At 40.1% G+C, this 23,206-nt stretch overlaps 2 protein-coding genes across 2 annotated transcripts; one reads left to right on the plus strand and one right to left on the minus strand.

Moving 5' to 3' along the window:
- The first annotated feature begins 3,278 nt into the window (after window positions 1-3,278).
- On the plus strand, window positions 3,279-16,827 carry mios (missing oocyte, meiosis regulator, homolog). Its single transcript, XM_004915419.4, has 12 exons — window positions 3,279-3,370; window positions 3,496-3,636; window positions 5,729-7,085; window positions 7,684-7,782; window positions 8,454-8,711; window positions 9,759-9,928; window positions 11,007-11,072; window positions 11,940-12,098; window positions 12,216-12,368; window positions 13,779-13,983; window positions 14,525-14,654; window positions 16,121-16,827. Exons 3-12 carry the CDS (start codon window positions 5,780-5,782, stop codon window positions 16,215-16,217), a joined length of 2,643 nt encoding a protein of 880 aa, XP_004915476.2. The 5' UTR covers window positions 3,279-3,370; window positions 3,496-3,636; window positions 5,729-5,779; the 3' UTR covers window positions 16,218-16,827.
- Window positions 16,828-19,071: 2,244 nt separating this feature from the next.
- On the minus strand, window positions 19,072-23,206 carry rpa3 (replication protein A3). Its single transcript, NM_001016626.2, has 4 exons — window positions 23,103-23,206; window positions 21,693-21,767; window positions 20,811-20,919; window positions 19,072-19,615 (listed from the first exon to the last, which is right to left on the minus strand). Exons 1-4 carry the CDS (start codon window positions 23,199-23,201, stop codon window positions 19,533-19,535), a joined length of 366 nt encoding a protein of 121 aa, NP_001016626.1. The 5' UTR covers window positions 23,202-23,206; the 3' UTR covers window positions 19,072-19,532.

Raw genomic sequence — 23,206 nt, forward strand, 5'->3', positions numbered from 1 at the left:
GCCCCGGGCATGTCCCCCATGTGCTTACTTTTTAAGTATTGCATGAGTCAAGGAGGGCTCAAGTGCTAGTGCAGAAGAGCCGAAATTCTGATTTAAAAATAGGAATTTTGGATCTTAAAGTTACCCGGAGTGGCTTTTGGCTTCCCTTGGTAATATGGGGGGAGCTGTCCCCTGAGGCGGGTTTTTCAACTCACCTCATGGCAGCAGCACCCTGTAGTCACCATCAATTGCATCTTACTTCAGCCCCTCTGGCATGTAAGGCTGATGGCAGACGAGGCGTAAGGCAGATATTTTCGGCAAGTGGAAAAGCGCTTGCTGAAAATACCGCCTTACGCCTCCTACATGTGCCTGCACCCGAATGAATGAGATATGCTCAGGTGCAGGCACTTGTAGCCGAAATACGCATAAAAACGCGAGAGAAGTCTTGCGTTTTTATGTGCTTTTCCGCTTGCCGAAAATATCCGCACTACGCCTCGTCTGCCATCAGCCTAACAGAATCCACAGATTGCCAGTCTGGGCCTGGGGAGCTCCAATACAGGTGTAATTTATAAAACAGTCCCTTTTATCCCATTAAATTGAAATCCAGTGAAATGAAGACTCATCACTGCTTCCACAAGGAGGGAGATTTTAAAAACTGTCCAATTTAAAGAGTGTTCTGAGCTCTAGGGCCTTGTTCAGCATGTGCGTGTCTGTGCCCCCAGCATGGCTGCTGTTGGGGACTGCCATAATAGGTAGTTGGGGGGTGCAAATATTGTGTAGCGCTATTGTTTACCCCCAATGTTTTAATGGCAGAACTCATTATTAGCAATAGGTGCCATTTAACTATGAAGATGAGTTGCAATTGTCTCCCCTGGGGTGAGCTTTGTAAATGTCCCAAGAGGGTGTCCAGCTTAAAGCTGCCGGTTACAAAGCTGATGAGAACAAGTTTTCAATAGGTTTTATTTTTGTGTTTTGAATTCCTCATCATTTTGTTTTGTATCTCCCCCGACTGGCATTTATACTGGTTGCTAGGGTAACACTGACTTAGCATCCAGATGTTGACCAGTTTTGGTAAATAAAAATGTGCTTTTAAGGAATTTAAATTGAACAGCTCAAAACAACTGAAAGTTTTATCAGGTACATGGTGGCCAATAAACATGCAAAAAGCTACCAGAAAAGCTAAAATAGAATGGAAAGGAGTATTGCAGCAAGGAGTAAAATTAATCTAAAAAATTTTGTCATCTATTGGAAACTGCTGTGATGTTAATTTGATGCAGAATTACACTGTGCTTTTATCTCACTAATTATGCCATGTCCCTGTCAGGACCTGGTACCCCTACAGATATTAGGAGGGCATGCTGCTTTGCCTTTAAAAGACCAACTGCAAATTGTCACAGCAGCAGAGTAGAAAATGAGCTCTGTATAAACAAACCCTAAAGGTGTCCATACACGCACCAATATTATCATACAAAATTTCGTCTTGTACAATATTTGATGCTTGTTTGGTGGGAGGCAAGGCCACCAATATCAGCAAAGGCGATTGGGCTAGACAGAAAATTTTTATCAGGTGCCTTTGAGAAAATACATGTCTTGTACATATGGCAATATATAAAGATCTGCACTGGGTAGGGTACCTGAGAAATGCCCTTGGGATTTGTGCAGAAAAGTTGCATGAACATCTTGCTGGGCTGCTATTGGCAGTGCTATTTGATTATAACATGGAAGTCTGCAACAGGTAAGTCAACAAGCAGGAAACTGAGTAGGCAGTCAAGCCAGAAAGGGGTTAACAGAGTTAACGCGTAGGGAGACAGCTAGCCAGGAAACAGTTAATAGTAGGGAACTAGATCAAGGTTGCTTTAATGTAAGCATGGTCCAAGGACAATCTGGTGAAAGAAGAATCAAAGTGTGAAAAAACTAACCAAGGTTGAGTGCCAAAATTCTGTCTTTCGAGGTGAGGTACCAGAAGGGGGGAAACGAGGTCAGGATCTGATGAAATTGACAGTTTTCAAGTCGATGGAGAAGACCAAAAACTTAAGGTAAATTTTACACTGTAGAGACTAACAATAACTGCATCCACATTACAGACAGCAAAGAAGATAAAGATTTAGGGAAAGATCCCAAGTCCCAGGATGGGTTGGTTTGCTCCTCACAAGCAGTTGACTTTGAGGGCATGAACCAAGCTTGGTAATCATTGACCAAGGTGGCAAAAATCTTGCTTAGTCTTATAGCTATTAACTTAGGTTTCTACATGCACTGTTAATAGCGAAATAGATTAATACATAGATGGGAGCCCAACTTAGGGGAAGCACTGTATACCTTTTCAAGCACTGAATCAATCAGTGATATCACTGATATCTATTCAGTGTATCTTTAATATATTTATATATACCGACTGTCTAAGCCTTTTGGCAATGGGCCCCAAACTGAAGTACTCCCTGCCCATCCCATGGCAGCCCTGCCCATTGGGCTTAACCATTGTTCAACTCCCAGGATCCTCTGGCTTCTAATAAAATGTTGCTGTACAGCCAAACGTGCTCTGTATAGGTGGAAGTAGACCTGTTATTCAAAGCACAGCAATAAATAAATCAGTAAATACGTGGCTAAATAAAAACGCCATATATTGGGTAACCTGGCCAACTTTGGAGGCTGACACTGCTTAAAAAAAATGGGGCTACAGTATAAGCACAATGGCCCTGAATGCATGGCCAGGCCCCTAATCTATCCAAGTCACTTGCTTTGTACGCACATGATCTGCCCAAGCTTCACCTGCTGCAAGCCCTGACAACATGACCCATTAATCACACAGAGGAAGTGATCACACTAAAAGTGGCCATACATGGGAAGATTTTTGCCCTTCTATAGGGCCCTCCAATGGGCCTCTCTGACCAATATTTGTCTAAAAATCAGGCAGTTATCAATCAGGCAGGCTTGATTTATCTGTTGAAACAAGGACTGCAATGGTTCATAGATGTGGTCCTCACTCCAATTTTTCATATCCTCTTCAATCGCCCACCCAGGGTGGGCATATTTGGGGGAAAATTTGCTCATTTGGTGACCTTGCCAAATGAGAAAATCCTACTGTGTGCGGCCACCTTAAGGAATTACATACAGTTATAGGTAGTGGGTACTGCTACCATATATTACATACATTTTTAACATATACTTTTATATATTCGAATTGAGCTCTGTGAATCATTTTGTAATTTACACGTTTTTATTGTATTAATAGGCTAGTTAACTTATTTTATGTTACACCTCTAGATGGCACTAGAGAGCCTCTTTGAAAAAGAGACAATTCAATTCCACTTACAGGCCACTAGATTGTGCTGGAGAGCAGACGCTGAGCCTCTGTGAGGAAGCAAGTACATTACACGTTAGACTGCTTACCAAGGTGTTAACCATATAGAGATTTATTTGTTTCTTTGAAATAAACGATGACTTTCTCTTTTGCAATTCATTGGTGGCTGTGTGCTTTGCTTCGCTGATTCATACACTTCTGTAACCTGTGCATTTCAGAACATTTTGACCTAGTAAGGCATCCGTAGAGGGAGCATGTGACCCGCTGCGGGGAAGTCAGCCTGTGCAGAGTAGCAGGGAGACGCTGAGCAGGTGGAAAGCGCGGATTGCAACTGTGCGACTGACGTTTATGGATCCATTGTGAGTAGTTATATACGAGGGGAGGGGCAATATCTTATTTACTACACGTAATTGGTTTCTTTTTATCTTTTGAGGTGAGACCATACAGGGGCACTTCCATAGACAGAACTGTTGTTTGGTATACAAGTGTATTAACCCATATATTAACCCAGCAAGCCTACAAGGCATTCTACATTCAGTAGTGCTTACAGAAATACTCCTGTGTGCATACAGTCAGACTAGATAAGCAGTGTGACCTGCCATGCAATGTATGCACCCAAGGGCCAGATACTGCTCCATTGCAGTCTGCTTGTACTGGAAACTGCAGCGCATCCCCCATGGGTACAGTGTTAGTACAGAGCCCAGGGGCAGGCCTCAGGCAGCAGCACTGCCCCACAAGTTACCATGGGGGGAGAAAAGCAGCGCCTGCTAACTTAAACTAAAACTGACACTTAAAAACTACTCTTCAAAATCTGAATGTGCATTAAAAGTTCCCTTTAGGTCATGTTGATCATTTTTCCACTGAAAGGGCTGCTTTATAAGTAATTGTTACTTGAAGTTCCTAAACCTGATTGTTTTGCCAACCAGACAGCCTGTCAGTTATAGCTTCTAATGCTAAGGGACTCCTGCTGCACAAATATGGCAGCCCCCTCATAGAGGAACATGGGGGATCAGATAATATAAAGGCATTGGGCATGGCAAAATTATAAATAGCATGCAAATACAATGTTATGATAGATGTAAAAAAAGGTTTAATTGTTGGTGTCAGTATCAATTTAAAGAGTCAAATTTCCAGTTATTAAAGGAAAAGGAAAGGCTAAGTAAGTTGAGGGTGCCAAAAAAGTTAGGCACCCCCAAGTGACTTTAATCGCTTACCTTTTACTCCGGGCTGGTGCCCCTGTTAGGAGAGAACAGCACCAGCCCGGGGTAGCTGCAGCGAGCATCTTCTCTTCCTTTGCGCGCTTGTGCATGTGCAGTAGAGTGAAAAGCCGAACTTTAATGAAAAAAAGTATGCTTTTTCACTCTACTGCGCATGTGCCGGCCCAGGGATTCCGAAGACAGAAGAAATACGGAAGAAGAAATACTTGCTGCAGCTACCCCGGGCTGGTGCTGTTTTCTCCTAACAAGGGTACCAGCCCGGGGTACAAGATAAGCGATTAAAGTCACTTGGGGGTGCCTAACATTTTGCCTTTCCTTCTCCTTTAAACCAAAATTCTAGTGCAGAAAACATGGGTATGTTATCTGCACTGGCGATGCAGCCCCCCCTCAACCTGCTCTAATGCTAAATTTCTGAGCACGGCGGGTGGGGTGGGGCATCGGGATGGGTTAATTGCCCTTTTTATAATGAGAAGAGGGGTGAGGAAGTTAAGTAAAAAATTAATTTATTGCTTTATAATGGCAAAAAATGCCATTGCTATGTGCTGTCATTTTAACTCTCTAACCATGGGGAGAGAAGCAACTTAGAGCTGCCTTAGAGAAAAGCATGATATTGGCAGGGTACAACTGCTGCCAAAGTAATTTGAAAAGACTGAAAGCAAATCCAAATTGCAAAAGTTTTCAGTAGATCCCCTTTAAAGGAGAAGGAAAGTCACTTGGGGGTGCCAAAATGTTAGGCACCCCCAAGTGACTTTAATCGCTTACCTTGTACCCTGGGCTGGTGCCTCTGTTAAGAGAGAACAGCACCAGCCCGGGGTAGCTGCGAGCACTTCCTTCTTCCGCATTGGCGCGCATGCACTTTAACAATATGCCCAGGGATTTTGCCGCAGAAGAAAAGCGGAAGAAGGAAGCGCTCGCTACAGCTACCCCAGGCTGGTGCAGTTCTCTCCTAACAAGGGCACCAGCCCGGGGTACAAGGTAAGCGATTAAAGTCACTTGGGGGCGCCTAACATTTTGGCACCCCCAGGTGACTTAGCCTTTCCCTCTCCTTTAATCTTCCAAATGATTACGTGTATTTTTCCTAAATAATTCTACAAAGCTACAGGAAATACCAGTGATTTATGCATAAAAATGCATTCCAGTACATACACAATCTAATATATACTTTATAGTAAATCCATTTTTTTTAGCCAAAGTGTTTTTAGGATTTATTTTACTTATTTCTTTATTTTTATAGAGTCTATGGTTTAAAGAATTGAAGGTGATTTGGGAACCCTGATCCTCAGAAATGAGTGGCTCCAAGCCTGACATCCTCTGGGCACCTCATCATGTGGACAGATTTGTTGTATGTGATTCTGAGCTCAACCTTTACCACATAGAATCTGCCGCAAGTCCCAGCTCTGAATTAAAAGCAGGATCCCTGCGGCTGTCTGAAGAGACCACAGCCACTTTACTGGCTATAAATTCTGACACTCCTTACATGAAATGTGTAGCCTGGTATCCCAAGTATGACCCAGAATGTCTTTTGGCTGTCGGTCAGGCCAATGGAAGAGTTGTGCTAACAAGTCTGGGCCAGGACCACAATTCTAAATGTAAAGACTTGATTGGAAAGGAGTTTGTCCCCAAACATGCACGTCAGTGTAACACGTTGGCTTGGAACCCCCTTGACAGTAATTGGCTTGCAGCTGGGTTAGACAAACACCGGGCTGACTTCTCAGTATTGATCTGGGACATAAGCAGCAAGTATACTCCAGAGGTAGCAGTTCCTACGGAGAAAGTCCGTCTTGCACCCGGTGATAGTGAAACATGTTCAGTGGTTACCAAACCACTTTATGAATTAGGACAGAATGATGCTTCCCTCTCTCTTTGTTGGCTTCCGAGAGACCAGAAACTGCTTTTGGCTGGGATGCATCGTAACTTGGCAATATTTGATTTGAGGAATACAAATCAGAAAATTTTTGTAAATACTAAAGCTGTCCAAGGGGTGACAGTGGACCCGCATTTCCATGACAGAGTAGCTTCATTTTTTGAAGGTCAAGTCGCCATTTGGGATCTTCGAAAATTTGAAAAACCAGTGTTAACGTTAACAGAGCAACCAAAACCCCTAACCAAAGTAGCCTGGTGCCCAACTAGAACTGGACTGCTGGCTACTCTGACTAGAGACAGTAATATTATCAGACTGTATGACATGCAGCACACTCCCACACCCATTGGGGACGAAACAGAGCCTACCATCATTGAAAGGAGTGTCCAGCCTTGTGATAACTATATTGCATCTTTTGCTTGGCACCCTACAAGCCAAAACCGAATGGTGGTCGTTACTCCTAACAGGTCAATGTCAGATTTTACTGTGTTTGAGAGGATCTCTTTGGCTTGGAGCCCCACAACTTCACTGATGTGGGCTTGCAGCAGGCAGCTGTATGAATGTACAGAGGAAGGGAAATGCAGCTCTTCATTAGATCGAGATATAGCCACTAAAATGAGACTCAGAGCTTTATCACGATATGGACTCGACACAGAGCAGGTCTGGAGAAATCATCTGTTGGCAGGAAATGATGATCCTCAGTTGAAATCCTTGTGGTACACTTTACACTATATCCTTTTTTAGTTCTGTAATATTAATTACTAGTTGTTATTTAGACCATCTGATTTTGTAGGGCCACAGAACTGATGACTGGGGTCACAAGTGGCAGTGAGGGTCATCAGCACTAGAATGTTGAGTGCAAGTCGCTTACTGATCTAATATCTGGCATCCTCAAACTATGGGCCGCAGGCCGGATATGGCCCCCAAGGTAATTTACCCGGCCCCCACTCTGATCTGATGCGAGGACGTAGGGGAACCCGGAGGACACAGGGGGGAGCGGGAGCATGCGGGGGGGGGGAGCCGGAGGATCAGAGGATGTGGGGGGGGGGAGCCAGAGGACGCGGGGGGGAGCCGGAGGAAGCAGGGGAGAGTAGGAGGACGCAGCCGGGAGGGGGCCATAGTATGAGGACACGGGGGGAGGAATTAAGTCCCCCCCCAACAGTCTGAGGGACCATGAACTGGCCCCCTGCTTAAAAAGTTTGAGGACCCCTGCTCTAAATAGTCAGCAGCAATGGGCATGCTCAGTTCTAGATACCTTAAATAATCTGCCCAGTATTTGCATCACTACTTACTGTTTTCATGCTTACAATTCCTATATACATCAACACTTATGAAGCAGTATGCAGAAGATATTGACCAAAAAACTTCAGGAAACAAAGGGTTATTGGTGTATGCTGGAATCAAAGCAATCACAAAGTCATCAATGGGTAAGGTCAATTATGAATACTTTGGTTTTTATAACCTACGTGCCTGGAACACTGACCAAAGCTGGACTTGTTATTAAGTGGGTGGCATAAATCTAAAGTTTAATTTCCCAAAGAAAGTGTAGTGACTGATACGTTTGCAGCTCCTGTACAAGCACACACAGAATGAATTAATATTCCTGTTTATGCACTAATTATTAAGTTCAGTGCTGATGCAGATGTCTTAAAAATACATTGAACAAAACATTGTACCGCTTACCTAGTTTACAACTTATAAGGAATGTAAATACTTTACAAACAGATATAAGATCAAGGCAAATATAAGTATTTCTTTTCTGCTAAAGCTGGCAGTATTGTTAATCCTCTCCATTGGCACTTTGACAAAGTTGACATGGGGGATTGTGATTGGTGGACCCTGTTTTCATAGTAAAGACTAGAGACAGAAGGGAGGGACAGAGTAAGGCACATTCATAATGCAGACAAGGGAAGTATGTCCATAGCTCACTATTTTTATACAGCTTTTCTTCTTTTTACTGTTTAATAAATTATATTTTCAAGGGATAGTTGTGTAAAGGGAAACTAGTGCAGATGCATTCCAATTAAAGTTTTATTGTGCCCAAGGCATTATCGGTAGTTAACAAGACAAATATTAACCAGATATCTGTTCTATAAAGGGACAACTGAAAGTTTCAGGCACAGCTGGACCGGCTCTGATAGACAAGCAGATATTGTGCACTTTTCCAGTGAGGAAAGATGTCTTGCCCTACAACTTTGTGGCTGGAGGACAAAGGGTGCTGATGCCGACATGGGGCATTTTCTGAACTCCTTGGAGCAGGAAGGAGAGTGGGAGAGAGCAGCTGCTATAGCCCTGTTTAATAGAGACATTCGGCGTGCCATACAGATCTTAAATAAGGGAGCATCCACTGGGAAAGGTATGTGGCTGTTTGCCAACCCTTATGGCTAAAGGCAAGTGGGCATTTTGATCTTGGATTGCTTCCCATCGACATCATTGGAAACTGCCATTAGTCATAATACATGATGATCATTTTTGGTCAATAATTGTGACCAGCAATACGTAGGCCTTTCCACCAGCGAGTCAAGTTATACACTCACCTAAAGGTTTATTAGGAACACCTGTTCAATTTCTCATTAATGCAATTATCTAATCAACCAATCACATGGCAGTTGCTTCAATGCAATTAGGGGTGTGGTCCTGGTCAAGACAATCTCCTGAACTCCAAACTGAATGTCAGAATGGGAAAGAAAGGTGATTTAAGCAATTTTGAGCGTACAACCATTTCTAGGGTTTACAAAGAATGGTGTGAAAAGGGAAAAACATCCAGTATGTGGCAGTCCTGTGGGCGAAATGCCTTGTTGATTCTAGAGGTCAGAGAAGGGTATTAGTATGGTGTTCCTAATAATCCTTTAGGTGAGTGTATCTTCTGGCTTAAGGTCCCCATACACGGGCCGACTATAGCTGCCGATTTCGGTCCCTTGGACCGATTCGGCAGCTAATCAGCCCGTGTATGGGCAGAACAGAGCGGCCTGGCCGACCGATATCTGGCCTAAAATTGGCCAGATCTCGATCGGCCAGGTTAGAAAATCCAGTCGGATCGGGGACCGCATCGGCTCGTTGATGCGGTCCCCGAACCGACTGCCCCATAACTACAAATGTAATCCGATCGTTTCGCCCCAGGGCCAAACGATCGGATTATTTTTTTTTTAAGTTTCTTGCTACCCGATATCGCCCACCCGTAGGTGGGGATATTGGGTGAAGATCCGCTCGCTTGGCGACATCGCCAAGCGAGCGGGTCTTATAGTGTATGGGCACCTTTAAGAGGCCTTAAAATATTAAAACAGTAGAGAGTTTTTAATTGAGCTAGGGAACGGTTGATGGATGAAAGTCACTGTTAACTAACATTTTAACATAAGTGTGAGATATTGATCATTGAAGTTAACTCAGTTTTTGTAAATTGTAGGTAATCTAAACCTAAACGTTGTAGCAATGGCACTGTCAGGCTATACTGACGAGAAGAATTCCTTGTGGAGAGAAATGTGCAGCACTTTAAGGCTACAGCTTAACAACCCATATCTTTGTGTTATGTTTGCTTTTCTCACAAGTGAACCTGGTGTATATGACGGTGTTCTGGTAAGTGAACTGCAGTCTGTCTTTTAAAAATTTTCCTGTTTAGGCATGGGATCTGTTATCAGGAAACCCATTATCCCAAAAGCTTAGAGTTATGGGAAGGCAGTGTCTCATAGACTCTATTTTAATTAAATAATTGAAAAATGTAAAACATATTACCTTTCTTTCTGTAATAATATAACAGTACCATGTACTTGATCCCAACTAAGATATACTTAATCCATATCCAAACAATCCTATTGGGTTTATTTAATGTTAAAATAATTTTTTAATAGACAAAGCATGGTCATCCAAATTACAAAAAGATCCCTGGAAAACCCCAGGTCCAGAGCATTTTGGATAACAGGCCCCAAACCTGTATATATACCCTAGACATAGATTAGTACGTTCCATCGTTCCAGATATTTACATTTCACTCATTTTAGTTACACATGAAGTATTTAGCAAAGTAAACAACAGAAAAAACAGATTTGCTTCAGATCGAACTACTGTACCCTTAGATTTCCTTACTGAATTGTACCAATTAGAGAAGAGTTCTATTGCTGTCCATGAAAAGATTTTACCAGCCGCTTACTGGCCCAGGCATTTAAGTTACTTTTCATTTGCTTTGCTTATTATAAAACAATAATGTTACATTTATTTATCAATTTAAATGTATACCATTAAAGTCTTTATGTAGTGTTCTATGCATCTTCATCTTACAATTAGTAGTTAAAGCCCTTTTTTTTCTAGCAAGTCCTAGCCAGATTTAGTATCTGCTCTGTTTATATGGCATAAGCCTGCATGGCTGATCCTGTACTGTACGGTATGTGACCATTTGTAGTTACTTCCTGTCAAACAAACTAGTATGTTGTGGCACCCAGTCAGGATCTGCTCTGTGTGATGGTGCCGTGCTTGGCTGTTTTTTAAGGGACTTTCAATCAATCAGATTTGTGGGATTGGCATAAAAATGTACAATTTGGTCAAATATGTGGATGACTAAATTGCACAGATCCATATTTTCAGAGGGTTTTTCAGATAAAGGGTCTTTGAATTTTTGCCAAACATTTTACTAGATTCTTTTTTTCTTTTATTTTCACAGTATGAGAACAGCATGGCAGTGAGGGATCGTGTGGCGTTTGCATGTTTGTTCCTTAATGACGTTCAGGTAAAATATTTCAATTTTTTTGCTCAGCGTAAGGGTACAAAATGGCATAAAAAAGAAAGTTATGTTGCACCCAGTTTTCTGTAATCAGCTTACATGCACTTGAACTATACATTTAATGCAAGTTATACCTGACATTGAAATACAGTGGAGACTGAGCTTGGCACACAAGGCTTATTGCTATTGTTGTGTGCATAGCCTCAGTCAAGTGAAATGTATTCTGTGGGTGAGTTTATTGTTACTCTTATTTAAATATATGATTCTAATTATCCTTTTAGTTATGGATTATAGGGTTTCATTTATGGAGCCTGTTATTCTTGTGCATGTTATGCTATCTCTGTAATTGCTGCCTTTTTTGTTTGTCCTTATTTTGTTTCAATTAAACATTAAGCTGTCATTATTGTATGGGTTCAGCTTTATATAAAGCAACAATAATTCCATAGTAGATTAAAGTTGGGAAAGTATGATGGCACTAAAACAAAACTACAGAGATACTTATGTTGCCCATAGGTGGGTAGGCAACACATTGGGTGAGGTGATAGTTTTGGCCATATACACATCACCAAGCTGCTCACTTCATCAAGACAAGTGAGGGACCGTGTAAAGACAAAAAGTTTAAAAATATTTAACTGTTTGGTCCTTACTTTGGTTATGTGAGTGCTGCAACATTATTATTATGTGGTATATAAGGAATAATGTACCCCCCTATTTGTAAAATATAAGTCACCAAAGAGTTCTATGACCATATAAAGGCACAAGATTTCAGGCAGAATGCTTTATACAGGCTACCAGAGAGTAGCTTTTAAATGTATTTCATTGTTTTCAAGTTATGAATGTATATATTGTTGCCAATTTTTTTTTTTTTTTCAGTTAAGCAGATACATTGACAAGCTAACTAATGAAATGAAGGAAGCTGGAAACCTAGAAGGAATTTTACTAACTGGACTGACAAAAGATGGAGTTGACTTAATAGAAAGTTACGTTGATCGAACTGGAGATGTTCAGACAGCAAGCTACTGTATGCTGCAGGTAACTTTAGTTTTCCTTTTTACATTTCTTTCATGAAGTAATACAGTCAATAGGCATACCTTCTTCTGTCCAAGCAGTGACTGAAACTAAAGTAAAGTTGCTTGTTTTTTTTTTAAGGGATCTCCATCTGACGTCCTTAAAGATGAAAGAGTTCAGTACTGGATAGAGAGCTATAGGAATCTGCTTGATGCATGGAGATTTTGGCACAAGAGAGCCGAGTTTGATATTCATCGAAGTAAGCTTGACCCAAGCTCCAAGCCATTAGCACAGGTCAGATTTGCTTATTATTATTATTAAAGTGTTCTTGGAATTTGCCAAAAATAAGCATAGTGTGAACTGTTAAAAGATGCCATTCTTCATTCTTTTGTGCTGTTATATACTGATTATGCTATTTTAATGCCAAAGGAAGATGGTGTCTGTTTTATAAAATAGATTGTTGCAACCATCAGTGTTGGTGGGGTTATAAGGTGCAAAAAGCTCAAGACGCACAAAACTACCATGGTTAGTATTTTGTAATTGCCGTCATAATGCCTAATATTCCTGAAAACTTAGAAGCTGATTGTTAGTCTTTTATATTATTCACAACACTGAATAATATGTAGGCTCTGTAACATTTTCTTCAGTATGGAATAGTATTTTTGCAGTCAACATGGGGCATTGATTTTCTGCCCATAAATTAATTCATCTGTACCTTGTGAGTAGGCCCAGACTGCCAAGCTGTAGATTCTGGCAAATGCCAGAGGGGCTGCTGTGAGATGCCATAGACAGTTGGTCTGGTGGGGGGGGGGTGCTGTTTGGGGGTCTGTGTACTTGAAATGCCTAGGCCTATTTTGAATCCTAGTCCAGGCCTGATCAAGTGTGGGCAGCATGCAGTGTCTGAAGCCTTAAAGTTGAGTATATTTTTTCCCTTACTGGACACAGTAAGTCTGCCCCTGGGAATAAAGATATCATAGCTACATCCATAGCACAGAGCATCAACCAGTTGATTAAAAGTAAAAAAAAAAAGCTTTTAACTCTTTCCCCTTCACATCACTTGTTGCTAGAAAACACAGAATGATAAGAGGAAAAAACAATATAGAAATTACTGCACAGAATAAATGACTAATCAAGTAGTATACAAGCAGTATACAAAAAAATTACTTTATATAGCACATTTGATCCAGTCCATAATACACAGATCTGTCATTAATATATGGTGATACATAACTCACAATGTGTCACCTAAATCAGCACACAGGCTAACTAGGCAGGTGGGAGAATTCCCTCTCAGTCCTTTTGCTGTTTAAGGTCATTCTTTTTATATGCTGCTTTTCTTTAAAGGACGTAAAGGAAATAAAAGAAAACATAGTTCTAAACAACTTTCCAAAATAAATTTATTAAAAAAAATTTGTATTTTGGGTTGACATGCTCTTTAACTTTATTACTAATTACTAAATTTATGACTGTATCTAGGTAAATTTGAGCACCCTCCTTCAACACTATGTATAGATAAGAGGGAACTGTATAATCCTACTCTTTTAGCCCAAAGGTACCATAAACTGTCCATGTTCTGTTGTACAGAAATGCTTCTCCCTTCTTCTTTAAGCATGGGATGTTTCTTTGGAAAGGGCATTAACCGTTATAACATTGTGATTCTGTTTCTAATACCCCATATTGATGTTGCTTTTATTCTGATGTTAGGTGTTTGTGAGCTGCAATTTTTGTGGAAAGTCCATCTCCTACAGTTGTTCATCTGTACCTCACCAAGGCCGTGGATTCAGTCAGTATGGTGTCAGTGGGTCGCCAACTAAGTCTAAATTCACCAGCTGTCCTGGATGTCGCAAACCTCTTCCCCGCTGTGCACTTTGTCTCATAAACATGGGAAACCCTGTCTCTAGCAGCCCAGGTAACTAAGATTATTTCTATATATTCTAGCTATTAAGTATTTTCTGTTACTGATTGCAAAATGGTTTGAAAAGAGTTTTCTTACATGGGGAATTGCTTTCTATGTAGATGGCATGCAATCATATGCAGTCCATTTTTGCATCTCTAGACATGTCCTTGGATCTTTCATAGTTGGGTCTTTACAAATCCCATGATCAAGGGCTAAACATGCTCTTTAAATTAACGTATGTGTGCTTGTATGAGCTCAGTATCAATGCACATCAACAAACTATTCTTCTTCATGTAATCTGGTCTGATACAGTCTCAAAATACAGTCCTCTTGTGAGCAGTCCTAGCAAACAAATGACTGTGTACTTACATAATTGGAGATGCACAACAAAAAAAGATAATTTAAAAGCAGTAAGAAATAAAAACTATTTGTTCATTTTAGATGTTTTTTTTAAATGTAACTATAATACTTTAAAGAGAAGGGAAAGACTCCGTGCTGTAGGGTTTATTATGTAGATACAACTTTTTGACCCCCAATTCTATTCTTTGGAAAGGAGCATCAAAGTCTGATGAAAAGGTGGATCTCAGCAAGGAAAAGAAGGTGGCACAGTTTAACAACTGGTTCACGTGGTGTCACAACTGCCGACATGGTGGCCATGCAGGACATATGCTTAGCTGGTTTAAGTAAGTATACAAAGTCCGTCATGTATGATCTTGCTGACAGTAGGACAGATGTGAAGTGCTGGTGTCACAGGCAAACATATTGAAAAAATAAACAGGGCCCAGGAAGGATATAAGACTGGGCAGAATTACACCATGGGATAACTATGAGAAACTATAACTATAAGAAATGATAACAAAAGAAAATAGCAAACAGACTAATCTAAATCCAAACAGCAAATCTGAAGCTTGTAGGAAGCTGCCACTACATTTCTAAAACCTTCTTATAATCTACATACTTGGGCAGTTATATTCTTGCATATCACGTAGGAATGCTATCGTCAACATAAAGTTTGATGTTTGCACATTTTTAATAATGTAGATCCATTTTTGTAATACTTAATTTACTTACATTAAAAAAAATGGCATTTATATCATTGCTTAGGAGAGATTATGCAAGTGGTTTATCTTCCTTTTTTCTCTCAAAGCAGTACTGTAATGTTTTTGACTGTGATTTTATTTATACGTAATACAAATCTGATGCCACATTGGTTCAAGATCTGTAACATTCTTTATTTTGCTGCTGGGCTTTCATTTTAAAAATCGCTTGATGAAAGCAATTTTATTTATACACAACTGTCATATATACATTAATTCAGCTTTTCATTGATTAAAAAGTTATTTGTAAATGTAATTTCTGTTGAAAGCAGTGTCTGTCTCTTGCTATTTTCTTTACTGCTGGTCCTGATAACATTTAACATTGAAACAATGTAGCCTGCACCCAGAACCATTGCATCACCCAGGGTGCAGGAACATGAAGTAGATTCCAGTACTAAAATGCGCGAGTATGCATTTCCATGCCAAAATGCACTGGGGGAATGCAATGATTCCAGGTGCAGGCAAGGAAGAGGGCTGCTGCTAGCGTGGGGGCAGATTCTCAGCCTGTGTTTATCCGCAGGCCAAGAATCTGCCATGTGTGGCACTAGCCAGGAAGAAGGAAAAGGTTATTGCAGAATTATTGTTAGGCAATTGGGTTAAGCTAATGGTCCTCTTCCACAAGATATACACTGGCCCACAGTACTTTTCCTGTGAATGCAGTTGAAAAAGCTAAGCTCTGTACTATGATTATAATCATTCAAAAGGTGACACTAAACTTAAAAAAAGCTATATCTCATTAACAATAGTTACCTGTCCTGCAAAGCTTTCACCTGACATTTTAATATATTACAGAAAATTATAGACTAAATATACTAACAAGGTTACTCATAATGCTTTTAGTTTAATCAAGCAGAACTGCTCTGCATTAACTGTACAATATTGTTTATTTTAATTCAGCTAGAAATGAATACCATTGGGTTGGGTTGGGTGCAGGTTGAGTTTTTTTTCCTGACCATTGCAGCTACACTGTGGGCCTTCTATTATTATTTGTTTTCTATTGAAACCTATATTGGGTGTGACTGTTGTATTGAGTATGAGTCTGTATTTTGTAGATGTCACAGCGAGTGCCCAGTATCTGCGTGCTCGTGTAAGTGTATGCAGTTGGACACAACTGGAAATCTTGTCCCAGCAGAGAATGTTCAGGCGTAACATCTGCGCATCATTATGGTGGCTTCTACAGCTGGACTGGCCCCCGTCTCCAGTACAAGGCAGTCCCCTTGTGGTAATGTGAAGAATTTATCTGGATATACTGTGGGGAGATTCAGATGCTCTAGGGAACCCTTCAACTCTTTTATTATTCTGTAAAGCATTGGTACATCTAAGCTTGGTCTGTTTACAGGATTTATAATGGGAGAAGCAAAACAATCTGTGAATGTGACCATCCAGAGACATGTTGCATTCAGTGTGTGTCACTGTTTTTTCTATTGTCTATTAGTAGTTATATTACTAACCATCCCCAAATTCCAATTTTCCAGAGGACATTTAGCTAAATGGCTGCATCAAGTGCCTCCAATCAAAACAGCTTTTTTTGCTGCACAGTATTGATTTATTCCTTTGCAGGAATATATGTACAAATAAATCAGTGGTAATAAACCTGTGCCGTCTTCTACATTATTTATTTTATAAATGCTGTAAATGAAAATGTGCTGTTTTAATATACCTACAGAGTGAGTAACTGTGTATCGCTATTGTTACGAAGCCTCTGTCTGAGTTTTGGACAATATGTGCGCACACACAAACAATAAAGTGATATGGCTTATTTTGGCTGGTTATTGTTTTGCAAATATCTGATGTTACTTTACTAAGCATATAAGCGGCCTGGACAGCCACAGGCGATCCCTGCGAAATCCTTGAAGATGGTGGTATGATGCTTACAGAAGTACCCTGGACTGGTGTGATGGACAGCATTTTTCCCACAATGGGCATCCCAGCACATTTGGATTGACACACTTTTTTTTTTACATTTGGCTCATTTAACTCTTAATTCTAACAAGAAAAAGTTTGACTCTGTATGTGCTTTTGCTAACCAGCAATGGTGAAAATTTCCTTATATGGCTGTGCCAGAATTAGTGTGCAGCTTAGTTTCTACAGTGTTCCATTTGAAAAGCCCACATTTACCAATAGGTATGCATGTCACATAAATTAAGTTTATACCACTTGTAAATTAAGCAGGAATGTCCAACTGGCCAGCAAAGATGTTGTCATACCTGTTTTCTTCTAATAAAGGAGAAGGAAATGGTTAATCCATTTCAAATTAGAAGCTAAATTATTAGGCAACCCCAGTGATTAGAGTTAGCATGGCGCTCACTAGAACAGGGTTACTAAAACACTTGAAAAACCAGCAAGAAGGGCTGCACTAATTACAATTTCATTTTCAATGCAGCCATCGCAACACTGCAAGATACATTTTATTAGATGTGCCCCTGAAGCCACCTGGTAACTTTCACTAGAATAATATACTGTGCCAGTGCATTTTTCTTTTAGTAAAGAGGAGAGCCAGCCTTGGGTGTAAGATCTCCACCACATGGGCCCGAAACATCTCGTGTATGGCATAAAAATAAAAGCACTTTTTTTTTGCAGAAATTTTGCATTTTGTCTCGTGCTCCCCCCATATATATTTTTCGATTGGACATTGGCTGAGTGCTGCTCTATTGCTGGGGGTTTGATGCATGAGGTCTGGAAGGCTTGGCACAGAGGACCTATCTAATCACACATGGGCGTTTTGCCCTATGGCAGACCTCATCTGTACCAAACATTGCACTTGCACTTTGTACTCTGAATGAGTACAACCCAACAGGGAAGGATGGGCAGTATTTCGTACTGTGTTTACCTCTGTAGCATGTAGGATAGATCCACCGCAGGGGAAACTGCGTGTAAGAGCACTTAGCGATTATAAATATATATTTATATATACACATTGCTGCGTTAGATTGAAGTAAATACATTGATTAGCAAGTGGGTAAATTTATAGCCTCACTGGGTGCCTCAAACAGCTGCTTTCAGGCCCAAAAATGTTCCTAGCTGCTGTGAGCAGAAAGTCAGCAGCTGCACTCAAGTGTCTGTTCTACTACTTTACTGCCTGCTTGTGGGAAATGGCTTATATATGTATAGCAGATTCCTCATATGCAAATTCCTTGCAGGAACCAGAGTTGCGTCCGCTGCTGCACACAAGTACGATTATTTTATTTAAACAGATTTTGATTACCCATAGCTAAAGTGACTAACAGGCAACTGGGTGTAAGGACTAGCAAGTCCATGGTTGTGGATGAAATCTAAAATGCAAGTCTCATCACAAAATTCTACTTTGCATTGCACAATTTCATGTAATAAGATGTGCTAGCAAAAAAAAAAAAACCATGAAGGAAAAGATATTTATCGATTAGTTCCTGCAATTTTCAGAGCAGTTAAATTGTTTTCCTACCCAGATCATCTGTTTTTCTAAACAAAAGACCAAGTAAAATCTAGGCAAAAAAATAGGAAGTCAAAAATCTTTAGCACTGTATGCACTTCTTGTTGGTTTCTGCACATTTATACAGTTAACTATTTATTTCAAACTTAGCAAGCAGCATCAAAGCTGCATATTCACATGGTGCAAATGTCCAATGTAGTTTCTGTGACCCTGAAATTAGTTTTTCCCCCAATTTATGAGCCATTTCCATGCACATTTGTTCTGGTGTAGCAATCAGTGATTTTCTTTCATTTATACTACTGCTGCTGCTCAGGCACATAAAAGCTAAATGTTGGTAAATGCCATGTGCTTTAAGCTATTTTGCCCACTATTAATAAACCTTTTAAATTGAAGGGCAAATAAGCCTGAAACAGGGTGCTGAATACTTTGTGTATGTGCCCTGGGAAGTACAGTCAAAACGTATTAAGATATGCTGGGGAGGGTAACACTGGAAAGCTCTTCATTTGTCCTTGCATGTACACTAGATAAAGAATTATATTTATGGCCTAAAGAATTTCTTCTTTACCTATGAAAAAAATACTACCTAGAAAAATATCTGCTCAAGGAGCCACATTTATTTTTTTTAAAAATACATGCGCTTCTCCAAGAAAATACAATGTTAAAAAAACCTATAGTAACAAGTTCATTACCACTGAGTAAGAACAATTACCAAAAGCTTATGATGCCAGCTATGAAAACAACACCATAAAAACAGCAGAAATTAGATGAAAATAAATAATTGATCTCAATCAGATATTTACAGTGATTTCCCAAGATTTTAAGCACTACCTAGTCTCCTCATGAACTAACCATTTATGGACCTTACCAAAAACAGCATGTATGCTCGATAATGTTACACTTAAGGGGATATCAATGTACTAAAGCTTACAAAGTTCAAAGTTCCATTTTCTTCATAGATGAAGTGTTCATGCAGAAACCTGCACTTTAGCTTTTGGTGAAAGAAAAGTCTTTTTAATCAGTCATGTATTTGACTACGGAGTTTGTCGAATTCCACTTCATTCACTTGCACTTTGCCCAAAGGGATAGTACTGAGGAAATTCATGGATTATTTTTAGTGCTTCATCATAGAGGGCCAGATCTAAAAGAAATGCAGATTACACAGTCAGTAAAACACACTAATGCATTTTGAATACCATATAATGTCATCTTAAGAGGCTGTGCTCTCTCCACCACATATAAACTGTATAACTTGCACTTACAAGCGCAATTCACCCTAGGTCATTTGTACTAGAACTACAGAGATTCCCTGTTAGCTGAAGTTGAACTTCATGGGTTGAATTTGCCTGCTATTGCCATTGTTTAACTCCTTTAAGTGCTACTCATCATAGAATTGAATTTCTGGGTTCCATTTCCAAAGGTGAAACAATTGTGCTTACTCCATTTTGGTTCTCCCCACAAAAAAAGAAAAGAAATGTCTAGGCAGGGAAAAAAAAAAAAAAAAGTGTGCAGGGGTAGGGGGTGGAACTGGTTTTCCCACCACACTCGCTGTAGTGCAGTGATCCCCAGTGGCTCATGAGCAAAATTTACTTCACCAACTCCTTGAAAGTTGCTCCCAGGGGCCTCAAAGCTTAGAGGCACATTTAAGTTGCATAAAACCCCAAAGTAATGCCAAACAGAAACTTCTGTAGGCTGTAAAGGCCACATAGGGGCTACCAAATTTCCAATCAATTAAAAGGGAACCCCTGGGATCTTGTTGCTCCCCAACAATGTTTCCATTTAAATGTGGCTCACATGTATAAAAGGTTAGGGACCCCTGCTGTAATAGAATAGTTTTTTTGCAGAAGCGGATAGGACTCTACACATCTACAAATATAGCACACAGTCCTACTGGCTTCTATGAAGTTTTTTTTTTTATTACAAGTAAATTGCAAATGGGAGAGCAGCAGGGCAGCTGTTTAATTATCAGGCAAATCGCCTTGCAAAAATGCCCCAGAGAGAATCCTGCTACCCTCCCAGTTTCTCTAATACAGTTCTTATACCTATTTACCAGATGTAAAGTTCAGTACGGGTGTACAGTACAGTGCACAAGGTGAAGAGAAGACCTGCAGCAGGGGGCTGAAATGGGTGCTGCAATGAACTGCTGATGTCCATGGGAAGCACTGTGCATTACAGAAACGTGAATTCTACTATTTTAGAGGTGCCACACTGCCAATCTTACCTGTCCTACCCAGGGAATCCTAGCGTAGAAAAGACAAGTTAGGTGGCAGCACAGCAATGTTAGAGAGAGATCTCCAAGACTTTTCTTTAATAGCGACAAATAGCTTTTTACTTACCAAAAGTGCTTACATCTTCCCGAAATGGGACATAAGATACTCCCATAATTGTTGCCTTTGGTGTAACTTTTCCAATCACTTCTATGATTCCAGAAATTTCCTCTTCCAGCTGCAACATAAGGAAAAATAGTGTGAATTGTTTCTTAATTTTAACAACCAAGGGGAGAAAGTGTCACAAACTAGTAATATGCTCCTATTTACTAGACATGCTCAACAAAATATATTTAGAATCTTTTACATTTCTATGAAGAAAAATTATGTCCACAATATAACCTTTGTTCTTGCAAAAAAAAAAAAAAAAACTGTAAAAGCACTGTATTTTGTGTCAATCTGAGGAACCAATCCATAATTTCTAGAGACCCCCGGAGTGGGTGTCAGTGTTCATTTTCTGGAACAATGCTTGTTTGCAATTGTCTAGGTACTGCTTTTTTTTTTTTTTTTTTTAATTACAGGTGAACTAGGAATACTAAGTGAACATAACTTCTGTAGCATACCCAAATTAGTGAGTTAACAGCAAGTATACAAAGAGTACACTAAAATGTCTCATTATGAATTTTTAAATAGCGAGCTAATTCTGTAAAAATAATTGCCTGCAGGCACCTATAACTATACTGTACAGTGTGCCCATTAACAACCTTGCCCCATTGTTAGGGTAATAAATGAAGCACATTTTGGACCAGCTCAAGCAACACCAGTTGAACACATGTAAGGAATACCCAGGACTGACTGACAGACTATGTATTGAATACCTAAGTACTCCGAAACAGTGCTGACCACTAACTTCAGCAGCACTGATCTACATTCCATGATTTACTGCATCTAAAGGGTAAATGACTTATTTGCGTACAAAATGTCCTCGCTCATTCACACTGCTATACATACCGGTTCATTAAGCTCAACTGTAGCATTTTTTCCTGCACCATCTGATACAACAATGGATGTCCCAGTTGGGTGAACCTGTGTAAATATCAAGAAATAACAAAAGCATCAAAACAAGAATACTTTATGGTTATCTTGTAAGAGAATAACCTTGGACACTAAAGTTCCATATATTGACTTACTAAAAAATAACAGGGAACCTTTGGTGCTTTAAAGAAACACAGGATTTCTTGTCTTCTTTTGTGTACTTCAGTATCAGACTTCCTGCTCTTAGAAAAATGCTTCAGGGCACAGGCAGTAGTCTGCTCATTTTGCTCCTCTCTCCCTCCCATCAGAATATGATCCCCCTCCCATCTGCGTAATATGAGCTATCAGCAGCAGGACGCTACTGAGACCAAGCTAAAATGGCAGCTGCTATCTTAAACAGAGGGAGCCTCTAGGGCTGTTTACTCAGGTATGGTATAGCTTTCTGCAGAATAAATATTTTTTATAACTTGCACTATTGTGACTAATCTATTGGCAATCAAATGGCAATCTCCTTTAAAGGGATAGTTCATTCACCATGAAGTTACATCAAAATGAAAGTGTTTTAAAGTAATGGAAATATAATGTACTGTTGCCCTGCATTGGTAAAAGTTTTGTGTTTGCTTCAGGAACCCTACGATAGTTTATATAACTAAGCTGCTGTGTAGCCATGGGGGCAGCCATTCAAGCTGGAAAAAAGGAGAAAAGGCACAGGTTACATAGCAGATAACAGATAAGACACCATTGTATTCTACAGGGTTTATCTGTTAGCTGCTATATAACCTGTGCCTTTTCTTCTTTTGAATGGCTACACACCAGGGTTTATATAAACTCTAGTAATGTTTCTGAAGCAAACACAAAACTTTTACCAGTGCAGGGCAGCAGTACATTATAGTTTAATTTCTTTAAAATATATACATTTTTTGGTGTTAACTATAGAGAAAACAGACCCTGTGAAGCAGACCCAGTGGTCTAGGCCCTCATGCAACCACTGGGTCTGCTCCCTCTAAAGTCACACCAGTGATTGCTTTTCTCTCTATTCATCTTCCAGTCTCTGCTTCCAACCACTGCCTGGTAGTTTGGGTTACATGGGATCCTGGCAACTAGATAACTGCTGAAATGCCAAGCTGGGCAGCTGTTGAACATAAGGCTGAATAATGAAACCACAGCAGATATTCACTATTCACATCACTTTTGAAGGTAGCATACATGTGACTCCCCTTTAACTACTGCAACACTGCAAGTCCCAGCACAATACAAGAGCAGTTGTTACAGAAGTATAGTTATAGTTGGACACCAGGAGTATAGTTCATGTACTAGGAGATAGCCCCATTATGTATAGGTATGAAGCATGACGCTCGTCCGCAACGCGAAATGCAAACCTCTTACCTTTTCCACCTTGCCAACGAAGCATACGGGCCTCCCCACATTCTGAGCCAACATGCTCGTGTTGATGCGGACCTTGGGGACATCAAACAGATCCGCCATTGTAA

The sequence above is a fragment of the Xenopus tropicalis genome, chromosome 6, assembly GCF_000004195.4.
Source record: "Xenopus tropicalis strain Nigerian chromosome 6, UCB_Xtro_10.0, whole genome shotgun sequence".
NCBI classification, from domain to species: domain Eukaryota; kingdom Metazoa; phylum Chordata; class Amphibia; order Anura; family Pipidae; genus Xenopus; species Xenopus tropicalis.